Consider the following 13,179-nt stretch of genomic DNA (forward strand, 5'->3'; position numbering starts at 1 on the left):
AGGCATTTCAAGTTAGTTAAACTCCCTGCTTTTGCTGCAGACGAAACAGTTCAGTGGGGATTTGTGTGAGACTCTGGCGGGAGCCCCCCGCAACTCCAGGCGCATCCTTCAGCAGGAGACCTTGGGAAAAAGCAGCCGCAGGAAGGGGGACAACAGCGGCACTGAACGGAGACCAACATGGTGGTTAGCAGTAAACGCTGGAAAAGAAAGCGTGTGAAATTCCAGCAAATGGATTCGAGGCAGTGATACAGCCAGAAAGACAGGCAGAGAGATGCTACTGTAAAGCCCATGATACACATTTTGTGTGAAATGGAAGTGAGACCAGTGTGAAAGCCTTCAAAAAGATGCTTGGAGTAATCCCTCTGAACTTTTACTGAAATCACTGAGAACAGCTTTAGATGCACAGTGACTGCAAAAATGGGATTTGTAAGCCTTTTTTTCTGTTCCTAGAATCATTACAAAAAGTAGGTTATAAATTCAGGTTTAAATATTCACTAAACTTTCACATTTATCAGGAAAAAATAAAACTGAAATCTTAAAACTAATAGTTCTCTGATGCATCCTGTAACTAAAACTGCAAATTAAATCCAGTTTCCATGAAGAACAAGATGGCTCAGTCCAAAATTCCTTTAAATTCTAGACTACCTCCTGACTTTTCAACCTAGAGATGCAAAAAGCTTTTAGGAAAATGAAATTGGCCTTCAGCTCTAACCACCAGTGCCAGGAACAAGAGAACAGTAATTAGGTACTGGAAATAAGAGGAAAAAGGGAAGAAATCCAAACGAAAATAAAACCTCCCTTGTGGTCAAATCAGCCACAGGATTTCCAGTAGATTTCCCTTCAGCTATGAAAATCTTCATTAATACATTATTTGTACTTGGATTAAGTACAATAGAAATATATTTATAAAATAAAATCTCAACGAATGTATATATGTCAACCATGTCAAAGAGCACAAATCTACCCAAAGGGAGGCATTAACACCACTGGTGGGACTCCTCTACGCTATCTTCACCATCTGAGCAGAAAGCCACACATTTTGATTCAGAGCAGCATCTTTTACCTCAGGTGCAGGAGGTTTCTCTAAACTTACATTAATATTGGCCTGATTGTAGATTGCTCAAAGGCACCTTCCCAAATAGAGAAAAATCAGTCCAATCAACCTATAACTGAAGCTATTTAAAAAAGGGGGGGGGGATTGGAAAAGAGACATCATTTAGAAACATGAATCTTATCTTCCCAAGGCAGGAGATGGATGCTAGTTCAAGAGCACCCATTACTGATGTTCTTTCAAGCACGAGAGTTGGTAAAGCAAAGGCTTCCTCTGTTTACAGTTTGTGCTTGTTTGCTGCTTGTGTTTGTTTAAATTTTCTCTTTCCCAAACAACAACAACAAAATCTGTATACCATTCCTGACTCTGCTCTTTGACCTTCAKCAAGCTACAGTCTCTTTGAAATCATAGTTCAACAACATAGTTGATGTATAGCTCATTTCACATTATCTAAAATGCTGAAGCAACCCGATGCAGAGTACTGTTGGAACTTCATTTCCAATGTCAGATTTATTAAAAACATTGACAGGTGACCTGCTCTGTGATAAAATCTACTAGTATAATGTCATCATCAGTTCTCCCACAACTGACAGCCTCAAGAAACTCTGGACTGCGTGCTCTGCCCAATTCTACGGAAATAGCGTTGGTGCCAGTCTGTCCTGCTGAGTAGGATGGTAGGACAAATATTCAGCATTAATGGGTATAAAACCATGTCTAAGCAACTTTGCAYGTAATGCGTATCCCTGAACATCCCCAACAATGTTTTATTTCAGAAACTGGTATAGGAATTACGGCTGTGTAAATGAAATTTGCCAATACTTAGAAAAATTAGAACACAGCATACCTAAAAACACTAGCTCGTACTCCTGCAATAACATTTTAAATCTCAAGGCCATGTACAACATACTCTAGAAATTTAGAAGTCTGGATTCCCTGGATGACTGAGTAGATCACCAAAACCTTCCCTCAAAAAACAATTTAGAAAACAGCTGGCTGACTTTAAACGTGAAGCTGGGCATTTCATGGACATTTTTTTCCTCAATTACTGGGCAAAGAACAAGCTTTTAAACCTCCCAAGCAGACATCACTTTTTTGTGGTCAACCATCTCTCACCCTTTCAGAGTACTCAGGAAGAGGCCACATAAGCCACAATGTCCTACCTGAAGAGCGGTAAGGGGGATCCCTTGGACGGACATGAAGCCCTCCAACCAACAACACAGGTAAAACAAACAAACAGCGTGCAGACTTGAAGCTGGTCAAATCATTTTTCGGAAGATCCTTTCCTCCTCTCCTCCCATATCTAAGCATTTCTACAAACAACTGTGAGGCTAGACTACTACTGCAAGAGCTAAGGGAGCAGCTATGCCTGGAGACTGGACCTGCGACTGACCTGAGAACAGAGACCAGGATGAACCAAGCTGCTTCYTCATCCCAGTCCTCCTCCCGTTGAAGGCTGCAAGGCTGAAAAACAAGCCTGAGAGAAGAGACATCTTGCAGCAGAGATGTTCTGCTGGGCTTGCAGCTCATTTCATCTGCTTTTAACAGTCATTATAATCAAAGAGCTCCCTCTCCCACCCCTCACCTTTAGGAACATTATTACTGCAGTACTGCACGCAGGAGATCTCTGTAAGACACACTTTCTATAGGCCTGCCATGTGGAAATTGAGGCTTTAGTCCATAGCCAGCAACATCAAAGTACTGCAATCAGCTGTTTAATACCATGTTTAGTTGCCACTGTTCTGCTCCTGTGCCCTCTGTCCTAACATGGGYTTGCAACCATTCCCTTTATACACACATGTATTTATAAAGAAGAAAATAGGTACTGCTGAGTAGCCAGAACTAGTACACATCATTCAGCAGAAGTCACCTGCCTTGCTTAAATTCATTAGGAACACAAACACAACACACATGCAAATCATGATTTCGGCAACTTAATGGGTAAATCATTATGGTTGTTGAGAATGAAGTTTGGTTAACGAGAGCAGGAGATGACACCAAATGAACAGAAATAGTAATTTATCATTAAACACCAATACGCTGCTTCTAACATCACTGAAAAGTACTGCTATAATGCAAAGTAATACAAGAAACGTTGAACAAGCAGTTCAAATAAACCAGACATCTTAGAAACCACAGCGAGAGACATTACAACTATTAGTGTTTCTTCTCTTCTCTATTCTCTTCTGTACAGAAGTGCTTTGCCAGACATTGCGGTGACCTTCTGCTCGTAGGATTCAAAGTAAATAACTAAAATCACCTTGGCTAAGCTGATGTATAAATACAGTCCTCCTGGCTGCAGTCTTACTCATGCACATCACTTAATCATCAGTGTTAGAAAGCCTAACACCTCTCTCCTACTTTTCCTTTCTTGAGCTGGTGTTCTGGCTTTTTTAAATTTTAAGCTACTGCAAAATACCACCAGCTTGCAGCACAGATAGCTGCTTCTCCGAACTGACCCATCCATGCCCTGCAGCAAAGGGCACAGGCCGACCACCAGGAACCCAAGGGGTTTCAGCTGCAGAAGGTCCAAGTGCGCCTGCACTCCACCTAACTGTAGGAACCCCACTGCAAACTGAAACCCAAGCTCTCTTTAAAAAAGATAACAAACTTGATGCAGAATTCGCTCCACAGAGCTCACATGAGGTTCTGTTATGACTCTCATTAAAGGGCACCTTTTCCTTGGTTAGCATATGCAACCATTTGCACTGAAGCTGAAAGAACCACCCGCAGGTCACCTGCCAAGTTTACATGAGCGCCAGCAAGGGGTCCAAGCCACAGGGCTAAGCGTGCAAACAAAACRATACCTTCCACTTTGTAACTTAACATTCAGCATTATACAAAGTTATTTTTTCCCAYGCTGACCTTTTAATACTCCACTGTGTAAGACAAACAAAATCATCATTTAGGCGCCAATCTTCTGAACAAGCAGACCCCCACTGACCAGCTTTTAGCAGTCTACAGATCGGGACTTTCGCTCTCTTTCTCATACTTAACTGAGCATGACAGTTTGCCAAACAACGCAGACTCAACCGTGCTAACAAAACCGTGTTGTCAAGATCTGTTTASAAAATGGCAAGACTAAAACCATTAGATCATATTATAAAACAAATACTTTTTAATTAAATTCAGATCTTACGTATGAAAGAAGCTGAAACAGCCCTACTGGTTATAAGCAAGACGAAAATTACACGAGATATACTTTACCAAGTGTAAAATCCAAACTAAAATACCTTCAATTCAAGGCATTTATCTATGGGCACACGCATGTAACACTGGGCAAGCGCRTTATACCCATTTATCTAGTGAACAGTTGCTCTTTGTTAAATATGAGGAACAACAGATTAAGAAAGTAACAGCGGGAAGTTATGGCTTGGGGGGTTACAAACCAACCTTTGGTACTGTACCATACTGACACAGCCAACTCAACAAGTTAGTTTCATCTCTATGCCTGATGTCCAAAAGCAAGGTTTCAAAGACTACGGAATTATTTTCCAAGTACTATCATGTGTTTTGGTTAATTTGGCCATTTACGTTCTGTTTATGGACAGTTGTATCTAAACCAAGCCCCACTGAACAGAGCTACAAAATTTCAATTGTTCAATGACATTTGGAAGAGCCTCACTGAAATTCATCAGCAGAGAATCAGCCAATCTCTCTAACTACTAACGTTTGCATGTATTAGCAGAAACGTTAAGCAACAAGTGATCAAAACAGGGCTTGAGGAGGTATTTCTGTGTACTTAAAAACATGCCCAAGGTAACTAAATATTACATTATATTGATATAGTGTTTTCTATAAATAGAGAATTGTATAGAGAATATACATGCAATTGGGAGGAACTGTCATAAAACTCCACTAATCTATTTTCAGTGAAGTTAATAACATATCACTTACAGATTTTAAAGCAAGTTGATTCTGAATAATGGAAAACCACCTGTATAAGGGTAACATTTTCAACATCTGTAACAGAAGCTGGCAACAAGATAAGTCAGGACAATCTTTTTAAGCAAAACTTCTTTTTTTTTTTTTTTTCCCTCCTTTTTCTCGGTTTATATTCTCCAATAGAAATCCAGATCCTGCCTAGGTTATAAAACTYTCATCTGTCTGAAAAGCTATTGAAACGACAGCATGAAAAGGGATGACAGAGGACCAACAGCACCTGGGCACRTTCGCACATGGTTTAGTACCAAGACACATGTATATCCACCCCCAACAGGCGAGCCTCAAATCTTCCAGTTACAGGAGGCAGGGAAGACAAAACTGACATCGTTGACATTTGTAGAGTTTAAAAAAAATAAAAGGAGGGAGGGGAATTGCCTTAAAACACAAGAACATGTTTCCCGGTATTTCCAAATCACTGTGAAGAGGGAAGAGAGAAAAAAAAAAAAAAAAAAAAAAAAAAAGAGGTAAACCACCTGAATTCTAAAATTCCTTTGCAAAGGCTGCTCTGTTTAAAAAACACAAAAGGCTGCTGGTGGTCCATCTCGCTTCCCTTTTGACATGGAAATGCAAACAAAGCCTTCTGACTCCCTCCCACACGGTTTTTAATTTCAAGGGGTGGACACTTTTCTGCCTTCCTAGAAGATGCTCCTGCACGACCGGGCGGCTGCAGGGCAGTTTGACCCCTCTTCTCACTGGGTTCCCAGTCTCACATTCCTGAAGACACAGCCAGAGGGGTGGCTCAGAAGGAGACTTTGTAGCGCAAACTCCAGAGGGAAGCAAGCAGTAGCATGTTAGCCACTTAGCCAGAAATGACCTCAGTTTGGCTCCTGGTAACTGATGAATAAGCAAAAAAAAAAAATCTTGATTTTAGTTGCAGTTTCCTCTCTCTCCCCTCTAATATGTTGTCAGTGCAATTAGTTAATCGCATGGCTTCATGCCGCATGCTCAAGAAGAAAATACAGGCACTGCTGCTGTTTAGCCTGATGAAGTATTAAAGCTGTCCTCTGTAAAAGCACGCGTTTGTTAGCACAAACTTTAGCTACTGTTTAGCTAAAGAGCGAAGTGGGCACTTCAGTTTGCTAAGCACATCCTGAAATGCCTGGCAGCAGGATTCTGGAAATCACAGCTATAACTTCTACCAAGAAACCATTTCCCACTCCTCCTCTCGCCCAGATTTATAATGCCACGGGCTTCTATCACAATACTGGCAGAGTTATCCTGCCAAGAAGCAGCTGTAACTTTCCATCATTAAGAAAAAAACGCCAGTGACAGCAATTTGTGAGGACAACAGACAGAAGTCAAGCACAGCTCAACACAATATTTTTGATGCAATACCATTGCCACAGAGGCTTAAAATGATGGTAACTCTTTTTGACATATTTCTTACTTTAGAAAAAAAGATTTAAGTAAAGRCATCCTGTATTTATTTATATACCTTTGCTTGTACACACCAAACTAAGATTTAGTTATGGAATAATTTGTGGTACAATCACTTAAGAAAATACTGCATTTTTTTTCCCTGCCATTCTTCTTACCTATTCCATTGATTTGAATAATACACTTCAAATAAAGAGATAGTAAAGCTTGGAAGAAAKCTTAAAAAAAGAATAATATAGAAGAGTAATTTAACACTTGTGTCAGTCACTCATTCTAGGAGTGAATGCAGGCAGGAAATGTGACGTGCCAACTCAGGATTTTAAGCGCTCTGTGTGATCAGGTATATAAAGTATTACTACACTAAAGAATTTAATTCAATTATTTTAATGTAAATATATTGCACTATTTCTTAATTTCAGTTAAAATAAAAAAGRTTCTTTCTGTAAATTTTTAATATTTAAGGGAAGAATATTTGAGACAAACACTATGAGCTACTCATCTTCCTTGATTTCTGTTCATATTATAAAGGAAAAAGCAAATGAAACAAAAGTTTTCAATAAATGCAGTAATGCTAACAACGTYGCAGCATTTATATTCAAGCACTAATAGGACCTTCAGTGCTACAATTTGAAATACCAAGTATTGGCATGAACACTTTTGGCTTCTTGAACCTTAGAGTATATTTCCACCGTATGCAGAAGAGCACGTGACAAACTATGAATTTTCTTATAATTAATTCAGGTAGACCCTGTCTCGCTTGCATCCTCAAGACCAGCTACAAGAACATCRTTATTTAAACCACAAACACAGTGTGGATAACTTTTTCCAAGTTTGCTGGAAAATCTCTTAAGCTGGAACTATGGCCCCGTTCATTTTGCAAACATTTTTTCAATAAGCRGGATAAATGACGCACCAGATGGCCTGGATTCAGTCATTACATTAAATTATCTCCCCACCATGGTGGTAGGCACCGATAAACAACTGTAATAGGAACTGAAAGCAGAACGTTATCCAACATGCAGGATACAAATCCCCTGCTTGACTTCAGTGCCACCACGCTCCTCGACGCCTGCACGGCTATCACRACAGAAGAGAATCTCCACCGCCTTCGTTCGTTCTTTCGGAGAGGAGGAGCGACGATCCCGACAGCCCGTGCTACCACCACACAACCCATCGGAGCGCTCGCTGCTAGACCAGCAGCAGCTCCAACGCGCACGCAGTGACTTTCAACCTAGCCGCCTTCCCCGCAATTTTCCCTCTGCAAAGGGAAATACTCTGGTGAGTACTTTTGTACATGCAGGGAAGTAATATCGCAGCACGCGCTTAACCGTACGTTTAAGGACTTACGTCAAATCCACTACGTTAATCAAACCACTACACAGCTACTCAAGAACATCAGAATCCATCAGATAAAATGATCGAATCCATTTTACTTCAGATGTCACCAAAACGCTGTTTCACAGTTCTTCCTACCCTGAGATTCTGTTTATCCTGAAACTTCTCTAGCAGGACAACGGCACTGTGCAACAGCATTAAATTTCCTGAATGTCTCTTAAAGGTTCACAAAACTATTAAAAAAATAAAATAAAAAGAGTTGAGCAGAAAGCTTTGTCATGAAATCTGAGCAATAATGGAGTATTACTGTTCCTGGAGCCTCTCTCATCGTATCAAGTTCTAGAAATTTTCCCACGGGTAACATCAAGGATCTTAACTGCACTGTTTATCCATCTGTGTGCGGTAATGATAAAAAAATATTGATTTCTATATTTGTGACTCAGATTCAATTAAACATAAGAGATTGAAATTATTTCCTTTTGCATTCCATTAGCTAAACAATCACAAGCACAAAAAGCCTTACCCACAGCAAAATGAAGCAACACTGCTAACACRTAACACTTAAAATAGCACTTTATTTCTTTTTTTGTGTGCTTTTTGAAATGAAGTCCTGGCCCAGCAATCAATTCAATACAATCCTGCCTCAAAACCCTCTTGGAAAAAAAAAMWTCAGGCTGGAAAAGGGGTAACAGGCACGAACAAAAGCATCTGCTTAGTTGGGTTTGACTCACAGGGGAGCCTGCACAGCTGGTTACTGCCCTCCCCTAGAGGAGCACTGGCGGCCTTAGCTGAGCTCCTCAAATATTCCTCGCCGCCGGGAGCGTAACGCAGAAACTCCCCGACTCCCCTCAGGTCCAACCAAAGCGCTCAGGGCGGCAGCTCCTCCGCACCGCCTTACCGGGCACACAGCTTTTCCAGCCAGTCTTGCGCAAAGACTGGAAACTTTGGACTTTGCCTCTTCACTGCACCTAGCCGCCGGAAATACTTCATCATTCCTTTGCTGTTTCATCTGACTGCAAAGTCGTACAAAACACACCCCCGCTGCCCTGCACTCCAAAAATAAACACGACAAACCGACAGCTCGGTGYTGCAGCCGTAAGGCACCGAGCTCCAGGCTCGGCCTCGAACGCAGTTTAACGCGTAATTTAATAAGAGGCGTCACGTGAGCTGGATGCCCGGGGAAGTAGGGAGCCTTTTCTCTGCGAAAAAGAGAAATTGTAACTGCTACAGGTTGTAACAGAAGGGGATTCATTCCACTGCGGCAAATCCACGAGTTTACCTCAGGGACTGCCCTGGCTCAGCAGGCTGCTTTTTTTTTTTTTTTTTTTCCTCCCTTCCTTCTTTTCCTCTTTTAACAAACCTGAAACATTTGAGTGAACAGGAATTGCGCCAAAACAACAAGCCTCACAGACCTTTCATTATTTTAAAAAATGCGCTCCTATTTCTTTGACAAACTGTGTGTATGTATATATATATATATATATATAAAAGCTGCACTGCTTCTTCTGAACAGCATGGCAAACGAGCATACTAAGGGGGCAAAAAGAGGTGGACTTCTTCAGAAAGATAAGCACTCCGACGCGTACCCCACAGACCATATTTATGCTGTTATTTCAACAAGCAAGCCTTTTTTTATTCCCTCCACTCCCCTATAATCCGCTGACAATAAAAGATCAAAGGAATTCACAAGCAAGCCAGGATACAGCCGAAACAATTAATCGCCAAGAGGCTCCTTATCGGAGCCCCTAACCRAACTGAGTTTTAGCGGGAACCGCGAGAGGAAGAGCGGCCCCGAACGCCCGCCAGGGCAGTCCTTCGCGCCCGCACGCCGCGCCGAGGGCCACGCGGGGGCACGAGGGACGGCCCGGCGCTGCGGCGTCCGACCGGGGAACCGCGACGAACGCCAAGGCCGGCCCGGCCCGGAGGAGGCTTCGCTCCGTGCCGTCACTCAAAGCACCCACGCGCCGACGAGGTTTAGCCGCTCGGGGGCCTCCCCCCGCGAGGCCGAGGTCCCCCCGCCGAGGACCAGGCGGCTCAGCGCACGCTGCTGGATGGCCGGAGGGACTCCGGGGGGCTCCTCGGCCACGGGGCTCCTCGGCCGCCGGCGGGGGACCGGGCGGCCCTGCCTCCCCCGCGGGGTGCCGCAGCCGGGCGCGCGCTCCCTCAGAGACCCTCTTCTCCCCCGCGGCCGCGCCGCGCCGGCTCGAGAAGCCCCGCGGGGGATATTTCTCCTGTTTTACTCATCAGCCATCCCCGCTATTGCTTCCTGCCGGGGTCACGAGCGGCTTCCTCGTTTGCCGGTCTCCCACCGTTTTCAGTGCAGCTCTGCTAAACAGCGGAGGATGGAAACTTTTTTTTTTTCCCTCCTAATTCTCCCACCCGACACAGAAGCAAAACATTTGGCCTTCAGTTAAACTAAATAGATTTTTTTTTCCCCCCTGTTTTAAACTAGGTCTCACGGTCCCCGGGTGACCCCGGAGCTGAGGCGGCAGGACACCCTGCCACTCACTCTGAGCACTACAAAAGCCAATTGTGTGGCAGTCTCCGAGCAGCAGAGATGGGTATAACAATCTTTTAATTACTTCCTTAAAAAAAAAAAAGAAAAAAAAAAAAAGAACGAGAAAAAAGCTACTAGAATTTTCCTGCTCACCTCTTTTGTGTGTTTTTTTTYTCCTTCTAATATACTTGGCTGATGCTTGACAGATTTGGACGCAACTGACATTTAATAGCTTAAATAATTAAATTTTTGAAAAAAAATTGCAAATTCTGTCTTTTAAAGGCTTTACTTATTTGTTCAAACATTCCATATGTTACTTGCATACTTCCCCAGAGTTTCCATACAGCAGTACATATATTCTTATAATGAAAGGAGTACGGAAAACTTCAGAAACATCAAACTGTGTGCAAGCATTTAAAGCTCAGATACCCTAATACAAAAAAAGTACCTCCCTGAAACAAACATCTCCAGATGTTTTAACATATTTWTATATATATATATAAGTATACATAAAGCGACTAAGGCATGACAAGCCAAAAGAATGTTCTCATTTCCTGAAGCTGGCCAACAAAAAGGAAAAAAATGTGAATGCAGTTACAAAGATTTCGGAAGTCAGCTTTTTCTTAACAMCACCACTTTAAAATTATCCTCTTCAATTCCCTTCTAATATAACCASCATATTACCTGTATCTTGCAACTGCATATGTATATAAAATGAAACACAGAAGGGAGGAAAAGAACATTTTTTCCCTAGGATGCTTAAAACCGTAACAGCAATTGTCAGAAACATCTCATTCACACTTCTTTTGGCCTCACTGACTTCAGTGAAAACTCCCATCAAAATACTCTTTCACAGAATAGCTTGCRGTGTCTCCATAGCACAGCTCTTGAGAGAAGCAAGAAAGCAGCCASGTTAGCTAGCAGCTGCCTTTCCCAGAGTTCTGTCTCTATGCACAGTTGGACTTAGACCGTAAAAGCTCAGGGATAGAGCTCTTACTGCATTTTTTTTTCAGTAACACTAGAGTGTTGCAGAAAACAGCACTCTAAGAGATAAGCCTTCAGTTTCTCCAAAACTTGAAAGCAGTGGATTCAGAACATTTCCTATGAAGCCATGAAAGGCCAACAGATATACATTTAAGCAAGCATGGATGYGCTGCTGTTTTTCATCCCTTTTCTGACTAGCACTTACTTGTCACGGGGACAAGAAACGGGGTCTCCCTCCCCTGAAGTTGAATTTGTGCAAGTTAGTTCTGCGATAGCAATGATGAAACCACTATGGGAGGCATTTCCCTTAAGACAGGGCTCTTTGAACCATCTGCCAGCAGCAGACCCCTTTCCCAGGCTGCTAGAGCATGGTAGCACCCCATTCTCACCAGGGATATTCAAATGCAGCCTCCATTCTTTGTCCAGACCACAAATAAACATTGCGTGGTCCTGCTGGATCCCAAATCTCCTCATAGGAATCCCATATTTAACATCATTCTCCAAAGCCACGGTTACATGGTCCGGCCAGTCGGGCATCGCTCCATGTTTCCACGAACATGGGTATTTCCACTTCCTTCCCGTGCCTCCTTCCTTCACATCACCACCATTCATAAGGTTGGGGAACTGATCCCAAGCAAGACAGACCCAAGTTTAAATCTATGCATCTACCTACCTAGCCATGAGTTTCCAACCGGAGCAATTCCCTGACYCAGCTCACTGCAGCCACACGAGCATCCRCGCTGGCATGAGACATGGGGAAKGGGCACCTCCTGCCAGCGGCCACASAGACCGACACTCGCTTAAAACTCTTCTGCCATCACTGCCGCAGGGAAGGAGCACAGCCCCGGCACAGCTCCTGGCCGCAGGCAAGGTCTGTCCCACTTCCCAAAACCGGGCGGACCTGGATCTGAGGAAGGAGGTCCTGCTGAGCGAATGGCAGCTCATTTACCAGCAGGCCTGGGTAAAAATAAATTACTTAATCAAGTGCAAATGCTGGTCATATATTGTCTCCAGTCTTTTTCACATTTCACAAGGAAAAGCTTCTCTCTCTGCCACAAAACACAAGTTTATTCTGCTACCAACACAGCTTAGAAGCGCACGGTTCTCATCTGCAAAGCTACAAACTTAAATATGTACCTACATATCTGCAGTTCCTCGTAAYAGAGCGTTTACCAAAACAAGAGGATTTTGCAAGTGGAGGCTGCTCTGCTGATTCAGCTCCGAGCCTGCGAGGACCGCGTTCCTCCTTACCGCGCTGCCTGGCAGGCTTTCCAGCATGGCGTGCCAAACTGTATTTTTCATTCCCAGACTGGAAGTTGAGCGTGCCAGGAGAAACGAAGCGAGYGCTCAGGGCCGCTGCCCCTCCGAGAGGGGCTGCCGGTGCCTCGTCCCTGCACGGCGGCGGCTCCCGTCCCGCTCCCCAGCCCTGGGGCAGCCCGGAGCCACCTGAAACCTAAACGCAAACCAACACGGGTTAAGCATTCATCTCCCTGTCAAATTCTGTAGGGGTGGCTGGTATTTTTTGAATGCAGTAAAAGGTGATGAATAAAGGATGATCAGTGYCTGAATTCAAGGACTTCTTGCTTAAAATTCAAGAAAAAACAATTAACATGAAAAACAGAGCATAAAACTTCACACAGGGTGAYAGTCCTAGTGTAACACTATTTTCATGCGTTGAGGGGACAGTAATAAGGTTTTACTATCGCGTACCTCTACGATGCTCAAAAACACGCCATTTAGGTACTTTTTAGTGCCTAAACAGGAACAAGTTTTCAGATTGCAGACAAGAGGTTCACTTGCCTATAAATAGTTTGCCACTAGACTGACCACCAATTTCTGCCCAGAGGAACTCACCAACATCTCCAGTTGGTGAGACAGATTTAACTAAACACTTCTACATAACGAATTGTAGAAGTACACTGAACCAGCCACACAAATTACAGTACCTTGACTGTTTTCACAGACAGGTCTTTCCTGTCCACAAAAAAAAAAA

The 13,179-nt window shown here is 43.2% G+C and overlaps 1 protein-coding gene across 2 annotated transcripts in view; it reads right to left on the reverse strand.

Moving 5' to 3' along the window:
• The window catches only part of LIMS1 (LIM zinc finger domain containing 1), a 76,323-nt gene that overhangs the window by 59,323 nt on the left and 3,821 nt on the right, over nucleotides 1-13,179 (reverse strand). Inside the window, exon 1 of one of the 2 annotated variants that reach the window (XM_085320844.1) lies at nucleotides 11,860-12,067. The exons of the other annotated variant lie outside the window; for it this stretch is intronic. Coding sequence (XP_085176970.1) covers nucleotides 11,860-11,867 — 8 coding nt within the window. The 5' untranslated portion in view covers nucleotides 11,868-12,067. Of the gene's footprint in view, nucleotides 1-11,859; nucleotides 12,068-13,179 lie in introns of those variants that run through there. 2 annotated transcript variants of the gene reach the window in all.

The sequence above is a fragment of the Rhea americana genome, unplaced genomic scaffold, assembly GCF_003343005.1.
Source record: "Rhea americana isolate MKP2758 unplaced genomic scaffold, rheAme1 scaffold_66, whole genome shotgun sequence".
Taxonomy (NCBI): Eukaryota; Metazoa; Chordata; class Aves; order Rheiformes; family Rheidae; genus Rhea; species Rhea americana.